The following is a 9,053-nucleotide window of genomic DNA, read 5'->3' on the forward strand; positions in this document are numbered from 1 at the left end:
CCAGTGGGGGGGGGGGATTGTTTCAGGGCTTCAGCCCAACAGGGCACACCTGCCAGGGTGTGGGGCTTCAATAGCAGCAGGGCTGAAACCCCAAGCCCCATCAGGCATCTCCTGCAGGGCTGAAGCCCTGACTTGCAAACTTCTGAAGATTGGTGTATGTGGCTCAGAGGGCCAGTAAGTTTGGCCACCCCTGCTGTAGGCCAAGATATGATTTGGGTGGGGAATGTAGCAGAAGTAATGTGATCCTGGAGGTTTTTTTCACTGCTGAAAAGCTCCCCTGGGCCAGTTTGGAGGAAAGACAGGTGACAAAATTCCCAGTCACCTCATCTGAGGTAACAGGAACAGTTGGTTGACCTAGCTAGCTGCTATTACAGATCTGTTGTGGGAAATCTTCATTAATTATTGAAGATATTCTGATGTTTAACATTTTAAACTTAGCATTTGCTTTAAGCATAGGTTCAGTTTACACTGGCTTTTCACCTGTGGGTATTCTCCCCATACTAGTTGAACCCCAGTTTAGGTTCCAAGATTCTAAATCTGAAAATTATATAGTCACATGAAAGCAGGCGACTAGCACTATCAGAGTAAATGGGACTATTCAGATGCTTAAAACTTAGATTTAGCTATGTTTTAAGTATTTGCAGGAGGTTGGAGCCTTCTGAAGAGTTTTGTATAGCCTTGCAAAGAAAAAGAAGAACAGGAGTACTTGTGGCACCTTAGAGACTAACAAATTTATTTCAGCATGGGCTTTTGTGAGCTACAGCTCACTTCTTTGGATGCAGAGAATGGAACACACATTCCATTCTATGCATCCGAAGAAGTGAGCTGTAGCTCACGAAAGCTCATGTTGAAATAAATTTGTTAGTCTCTAAGGTGCCACAAGTACTCTTGTTCTTATTGCGGATACAGACTAACACAGCTGCTATTCTGAAACTTGCAAAGAAAGCTTACTACCACCCCTGTTAAGAGGACCCTAACTGAAGAAAGATTGATGTATTTTTATGTGGTTTGGTTAACATCTAACTTAATTCATGGAGTAGTAGGGCACTTTAGATTTACATCGTTTGCTGGCTCAACGTTTCAAACTTTTTTTTTTTTGCACACTGCTAGAAGGGCAGTTAAGACTTACATTCTCCCTCCCAACCCCTGACCCCCCAGCAACATCTGTGCTAAATCAAATTATGACTCAGAGGTAAATTAACACATTTTGTTGACTGTTGTTCAAACCTGCTATCTAATTCAATCTTGCGCTGCAATTTATCAAAAACAGGTTTCTTGACCTAATTTAGCAATAGAAGCTGCAGATCGGATACTCCAGTACCTCTCCCCTCTTAGACTGAGTCTGCTCCATACTAGAAATGCAACATAGTGGAGGAGTTGATCCCTGCCTTCAGGAATTTAGAAAAATGGCATATAAGGAAAAGCAAGGTAGTATAACAAATTTATTTTTCTTCTCAAAAAGAAATGTCACAGGTTTTCCAAAACATAGAACCAGGTGTTTCCTAATCCTTCTACAGAAGGTTAAATAAAGATGCAAAAAATAAATAAACTAGTGGAATTAAAAACAAAACAAAAACACACTAGCCAGTTTATCTTCCTTGCTAGGTCAACTGAGTATCAGTCTGTTCTTATTTTAAAAGCTGAGCTGTATTTTCATCCGTTGGTAGTTTTACAAGACTCATTTATTTAAAATAAATAGGTAAAATAAAAAGTTTTACTATTGCACATAATTTCATCCTCAAGCGAGAGAATAGTTTTGTATGCATCATGGTAATTTCTGTTATACACACTTTCACTGTATTCAAATGACACTTGTATGCATCTCAAGGGAGGGAGGAGGGTGGAACCGCCCAGAAATATTGGGTCTTCTCTACACTCCTAGATTCGTTGATATTGGGTGTAATCTTAACTATGAAGTAATCTAAAGTCTTACACATTTAAGAAGACTAAGCTTCATTTAATTACAATGAGGAGATAACATTGCACATAGTACTCTCTTTCCAACACTGTTTATGCTTTACTAACTCTATATTACACAAACCAGTGACCTGGGTGTGACTCCGTCCCTCCCGTCTGGCAGCAAGGAGTTTTAGGAACCTCTTAGGGTTCAGTGAAAGACAGGCATTCTGCAACATGTTATTCAAGGGCTGCTGCTAGGAAACTTTTAGTAAGAGAGGTGAGAGGGAATTGGGTTTTAAAAGTTCTAGGATTACGGTAACCTCTAGCTTCCCTCTTGGTTAGTTTAACCAGTGGCGTTCTCAGTGGCTTTGTGCAAACAAGATACGGCGTTGTGCGAGTCACTCCCCTTTGCCTATTAGGCTACAAGTAAAAAAACCCAAACAAGTGTTGTTTATCTGTTAGTTTCCTTATTTTTAAATAACTTAAGAAATTGCTTTCTACTTCTTTCACAGTCACTAGCATGGACTTAATTCTTGCCATGTCTCCCTTTCCTGGGGAAAATAGATTGGATTAGGTGGAGGTTGTCTGGCTGATAAAATTACACCACGTAGGTGGTTGGTTAGCTGTTTTGTGTGCCAGACGCCTGAGCTCACAAATAAATGCCCTTTCCATAAGAGACCTGTGGCTTACAAGACTTATTTCTATCACTCTAAAAGATACACCCGAAATTCGCCGTTTTCAAAACTCCATGATTACAAAAAGTTGCTTAAAAGTAACTTTTACACGTATTTCCTTTTGCCTTCCCCTACCCCCGCGCGGATCTTGAATGGTTTCTTCAGATTCCTCTGAAGGCACTGAGGGTGCTCTCCTCCCACTCTGAACCGGACTCGGAATAGCCGCTGGTGTCGTCTGTATCAGAGACGGGCGAATATTGTCCACACATGGTCTGCGGCGTTTGGGCGTGAGGACCACACAGCTTCCCCCTGCCGCCATGTCTACTCGCCCCGGCTGAAAGGGGCAGAGGGGGCACTAGAAAATTCATTTCAGATCCGATAGCCCTATTCGGAGGGACGCTCTCAAAATCCACCCCGAGCCCAGGCTGTAAGGGCATTGCGGAGGGCCACTTGTACGGACCCGCGTTTTCCTCTTTTATTTGAATGATCTGGGCTACTCCCGACAGCGCGTAATGAGGCTGCTGATCCTCCAGAGCCTTTACGCTGGTGCTGGGATGGTTGCTGGGGAAATGAGGCTGGGTAGCGTAGGCAAGCCCTGCAGGACCCCCGGGGGCCTGGTAGTAGTGGTGCGGCTCTGTGGGTGAGGTGTGCTGCTGAATGCCCACCGCTGGATATGCATTTTTGGCAGGAGCCTTGTGGCTAGGGAAAGGCTCTGCAGCTGCTGGACTGCTACAAGGTTTCCCTCGCTGCCGCCGGGATTTGGCACGTCTGTTCTGGAACCAGACCTGGGAAGAGATCAATTGTTAGCCTAGGGATGTGGACATGTGTCACCATCACCATGCAGCGTTATGAAGCCTAGTGAGCTGCGATTGAGAGCTGGCAGGATCAGGCCCATCGAATAAGCATGTTCGCCGCTGCAAAGAGCTGGTTATCTCGGGGAGAGGGGGGGTGTTAGATTAAACCAGCAGGGTCGGGCCTGATGGCTAATGATCGAGCGATTTTGTTCCGTTCTTAGCAGGGAGCAGCGTCCCGGGGCTCAAGGCGGAGGAGCGAGGCCAAGAGAGCGCGTCCTGTGTGGCAAGGCGAGGGAAGGAAGCGCGCACACGAAGGGGCTGGGGAGTTTGGAGACGGACAGTTTGCGGGATCCCGGCCTCACCCTGACAAATGACAGAGAGCCCTAGTCTCCTCCTCACCTGGATCCTGGACTCCGGGATCTGGGTCATGTCGGCCAGCTTCTCCCTCAGGTAGATATCGGGGTACATGGTGTCGTTGAAGACCAGCTCCAGCGTCTCCAGCTGAGCCGTGGTGAAGTTGGTCCTTTTCCTGCGCTGGGAGATGGAAGGCACCAGCTCAGCCGCGTCCCGAGGGAACGGGGCAGGCAAGGCAGCGGCTGCAGTGGCCGAGGCGGGCGGGCTGAGATCCTGGGACAGGGAAGGGCAGCCACCTCCGGCCACTTCACTCCTGTCTGCAGAGACACAATGCAAGTCAGCCGCGGGTGCCTGGGCCGAGCTAGGGCTGAGGTGCAGCGGGGATCCTGTGGCGAAGGCGCTGGGGAAGCGGCCCTCCGGCGGGGCAAGGCCTCCCCTGTGGGCTGCATTTTGGGTGGGATAGAGATCCATGGGGCTCCGCCCAACGTGCGGGGTGCGCAGCGCTGCCGTGGCTGAGAGGGCTGGAGAGACCAGCGTGTTTGGGTTCCCTGGCCGCCTCCCCACGCTCCTCTTTATACTGGGAGCGCAGAGGCCAGACGCCCCGGGGGTGGGTGGAGGTTGGTCTCGGGTGATCAAAGGCTTCCCGAGCCAGCCGGTCTCTTTAGGATGCAGGGGGGGGGGCGGGAGAGAGACAGATGATAGTCGCTTCCTTAGGACGGAGATTGACTCAAAAGGAGAAAAGTGCGAACCTATGGTGCGCCCATCCCCTGCGAGCTTTATTCCTAGGGGTCTTCTCAGCAATCCAAGCTGCTCACACTAACACTGGCGTGTGGGCAGGAGGGATGGGGCGCCTGGACGTGGAAATAGGTTGAGACACGTAGGGTAACCAGGCTGCCCTGTATTCTGCACTCCCGCCAAACGGGACGCTCGGGAAGGGCTGTAGAAGAAAATGTTTCGATTTGTTTAACACGCAACTGTGTGTGGGGGGGAGGTTAGAGGAAACAAAACCCTTCAGCTGGTGCCTGAACGATCCGAACGTTGATACGTGCCGAAAACAGTCCCTCTTAATAAAAGAAACGATTGGAAACCAAGCTCTCTGGGGCGGAAATTCAGAGGGGAAGCTCTGATTTCCGGGTAAGGAATTGTACATGTGGGCTGGCCCGATACAAAACATTAGAAATCTGGACAATCCTCAGGTGGAATATGCAAATCATTATTTAATGAAGTCCCTTCCTTTACATCATGATGTGCTAGAACTTTTCCCTTCGACAATGACATGCATTTGAAAGAAACTGGCTTTAATCCATCATAAATAAAAGTGGTAACTCGAAAGCGTAGTCACCTGATGGTTGTTTGGTGGAGTGTGTGTGGGGGGGGGGGAGGCAGTCATCACAAAACCCACCAGAACACTTGACTTGTGTTGTTTGTTGTAATTAACAATAGTTAACGAGTCTCCTTAGACATTTGGTTCACATGACATGCCTTTGCCTTCCTTTGGAAGGGTACTCCCTGAATAAAATAGTTCTCAGGGCTTGGAGGCTTTTAAATGGATTGTTACTGCACTGTTGTTGAGCAATGTACTTTACCCATTGGGGTAGCCGTGTTAGTCTGGATCTGTAAAAGCAGCAAAGAGTCTAGTGGCACCTTATAGATTAACAGACGTTTTGGAGCATGAGCTTTTGTGGGTGAATACCCACTTCGTGGGATGCATGTAGTGGAAATCACCACAGACTCTTTGCTGCTTTTACCCATTAAAGTACACAGTGACCCTTCTTGATTGTGAAGCTGGTGGGTTGCCCTGGACGTGCATTCCTCCTTGAATCTTGCAGTTCTGGCCATGCCCCTACTGGGCTTTTAACTATTTAAACCACAGCGCCATCTAAATAGGCATCCATAACCGTTTATAGCATTGTTTGTCTCTATGTACATTTACCAGCAAAACTGTGTGCCTTGTTTCAAATGACTGTAAACACTATTCCCTAACAGGCATGGTGCATTTATACTCTGTCTTTTGGCCTAGCTTTCCTTTCCTTTCCTTTCCTTGCTTATTGATTACAGGCATTTCTTTGCAATCAGTTAATCTATTCAGTCATTTGATTTAATGCACAGGTGTCCCCAACTCCAGGTCTTCATTGATAAATTGCCAGAGAGCCATGCATCATTGTAATAGGTGTGTGTTCAACTGCAGTTTAATTGCTGGTGATCAGCTCTGTTCTTGCTTTGCAGTTATTACAGAGAGGAGGGCAGGGCAGAGCAAGGGCTTCATTTTAAAGCTCTATGGACCACAATACGGGCACACATTATGGGCTCAGTCCTGCAAATGCAAACAAGCATCTTATGCAGTGTTCTCGCAGGCCTGGGCCTTTAATGAGTCCCTGTCAAGTTTGTTAGGCCAGACACCTTGGCACTTATCCCTTCTCAAAACATTCTCCTGGAATTCATAGAGGATGTAGCTTTTCTTTTCCTACCAGTCTTTAGCGCTTGAGTACATACACTGAAGGTACACTTGAGTGGTGTGGAGGGACCTTATGTACCTTACAGACTGAGAAATGGTAAATAAAGTTATCTCCTATTGATCTTTTCTCCTGTTTTGTTTAGGGAGCATCTCGCAGAAAATTGTGCTTGTTGATTTATAACATACCGGCTGCAGCAAAGATTTGTTCTCTGTTTTTAAGATATAGGCTACACACATCTGGAAATTCCTATAGCAGAGGCCAGTGTCACTAAAACATCTCTTCTCCCACTCCCACCCACTCACGACTAATGGGTGTAATTCCTCACAGTTGAGTACCAGGGGCAGGGACGTCTGATAAATGCTTCCCAGATGGAGGGGGATCAATGTAGATTTAATGCCAAAAATATTGAAAGTTGCTTCAGGTGTATACTGCTTACTCAGTTGTCTGGGAACAAAGAATGTAGGCCATATTTACAGGATGAGGGACTTTATCCTGGGAAGCTGTGACTCTGAAAATGATTTGAGGGTTGTGGTGGATAATCAGCTGAACGTGCGCTCCCACTGAGATGCTATGTCCAGAAAAGCTAATACAATCCTGAGATGCATAAATAGGGGAATCTCACTGAGGTCATTTCACCTCAGTATTCTGCACTAGTGGGACCGCTGGTGGAATACTGTGTCTAGTTCTGGTGCCCACAATTTAAGACAGAGGTTGATAAACTGGAGAGGGTTCAGAGAAGAACCACAAGAATGATTAAAGGATTAGAAAAATGCCTTATAGTGATAGACTCCATGTCAATCAATTTAGCTTAACAAAGAGAAGGTTAAGGAGTGACTTGATTACAGCCTGTAAGTACATGGGGAACAAATATGTAATAATGTTACAGCTCCTCAGTCTAGCAGAGAAAGGTACAACAATGGCTGGAAGTTGAAGCTAGACAAATTCAGACTGGAGATAAGGCATGAATTTTTGGAGGGAAATTAACCACTGAAAGAATTTACCAAGCATTGTGGTGGATTCTCATGGACTCACAAACTTTAAGGTCACAAGGCATAGTTTGACTTCTATATCTGGGGCAGGGAGCTTAATACTATTAATAATAGGTATTAATCTAACTTTTGGATTTACTGATTGTTAGTGGTACTTAAATTACGGTGTACTTAATGAGTGAGGCAGGGGTGAAGGTGGTGCTCCTTCCCCGAGCCCCCCAGTGTGGGGCTGACCCAAGCCTCTCCTCTCTCTTCCCCTAAGGGGCTGGCCCAAGCTGCCTGGCTTTGCCACTTGCCCCCCTGAATGTATACCAGAGGTTTTCACACTGTGGGGTGTGCTCCCATGTGGGGGCCTGGAGGAACATTTAGTGGGGCAAACAGCAATGCCTGGCAGCATGGGCCAGCCATGCACAACAGGGCTCACCCCTCTGAACATTCCTCTGCACCCCCTTTAGGGGCACATGTCCCACAGTGTGAAAATCTATGGTATACAGTTGGGAGGGTGACACCTCTACATGCTCCCCCCAATCTCCACCCATGCCAGAAGGTACCATCATGATCATCTTGTCTGACCTGCACATCACAGGCCACAGAATCTCACTCACCCATTTCTGTAGTAAGCTCTGGCTGAGATACTGAAGTCCTTAAATACTGATTTAAAGACTTAATGTTACAGAGAATCCACCATTCACTGTAGTTCAAACCAGCACCTCACCCATGCCTCATGCTGTAGCGAAAGGCAAAAAACCCAACAACCTGGGTCTTTGCCAATCGGACCTGGGGGGAAATTCCTTCCTGACTACAAATATGGTGATCAGTTAGTCCCCCCAAACAAGTTGGCAAGATCCACCAGCCAGACACCTGGGAAAGAGTCATCTGTAGCAACTCAGAGCCCTCCCCATCTAGTGCCCCATCTCAGGCTGTTAGGGACAGCAGTCACAGGTGGGCCATATGCCATTGTAGGCAATCTCATCATACCATCCCCTCCATAAACTTATCAAGCTCAGTCCTGAAACAAGTCAGGTTTTTTCCCCCAATGCTCCCCTTGGACAGCTGTTCCACCACCTCATTCCGCTGACGGTTAGTAACCTTTGTCTAATTTCAAGCCTAAATTTATGATGTCCAGTTTATATCCATTTGTTCTTGTGCTAACATTGGGTCTTAATTTAAATAACTCCTGACTCTTCCTGATGTTTATCCCTCTGATGTATTTATAGAGACCAATCCTATCTCCCCTCAACCCTTGTTTTGTTAGGCTGAACAAGCCAAGATCCTTAAGTCTCCTTTCGTAAGGTAGGTTTTCCATTTCTCTGATCATCCTAGTAGCCTTTCTCGGCATATGTTGAAATCTCCATCACTGACAATTTTTAAATCAAGATTGGATATTTTTTCTAAAAGATATATACTCTAGGAATTATTTTGGAGATGTTCTGTGTTCTCTCCTATACAGGAGGTCAGACTAGATGATCACAATGGTCCCTTTTGGCCTTAGCATCTCTGAATTTATGACAACACCAACACATAATTTAAAAACAGTACTTCAGTTTCCTCAATGCAGTTATGTAAAGACTCCTTTTCCCAATGATACAAAATAAAGGAGGGACTAAATTCTGTTTACATCTTTAATATACAAATTGTACCTCCCCCATATACTCATGCAGGCCCATTTATTCCAGAATAAGAGTGCCCCCACAACGTGTTATTCTGGAATAACCAGAGTACTTTAAATTGACATCCTACCTTATTCTGGAATAATTTTCCTGTTTAGACAGGCCCTAACTGATTAAAAGACATTCTGCCTGAACCTGCAAAGAACATGACACAATTGTTCAGAGAGGTGTTAACTGCCCCATTCATCTAAATGAGTTGTTAACTTCGAACCCTGCT

The 9,053-nt window shown here is 46.1% G+C and overlaps 1 protein-coding gene across 1 annotated transcript; it reads right to left on the reverse strand.

Annotated features, from left to right (window-relative positions):
• Positions 1-1,308: 1,308 nt before the first annotated feature.
• MIXL1 (Mix paired-like homeobox) lies at positions 1,309-4,637 on the reverse strand. Its single transcript, XM_045008828.1, has 2 exons — positions 3,767-4,637; positions 1,309-3,358 (listed from the first exon to the last, which is right to left on the reverse strand). The coding sequence occupies exons 1-2, from the start codon at positions 4,190-4,192 to the stop codon at positions 2,735-2,737; spliced, it is 1,050 nt and encodes a 349-aa protein (XP_044864763.1). The 5' UTR covers positions 4,193-4,637; the 3' UTR covers positions 1,309-2,734.
• Between the last annotated feature and the right edge of the window lie 4,416 nt (positions 4,638-9,053).

Source organism: Mauremys mutica, chromosome 3, assembly GCF_020497125.1.
Source record: "Mauremys mutica isolate MM-2020 ecotype Southern chromosome 3, ASM2049712v1, whole genome shotgun sequence".
Taxonomy (NCBI): domain Eukaryota; kingdom Metazoa; phylum Chordata; order Testudines; family Geoemydidae; genus Mauremys; species Mauremys mutica.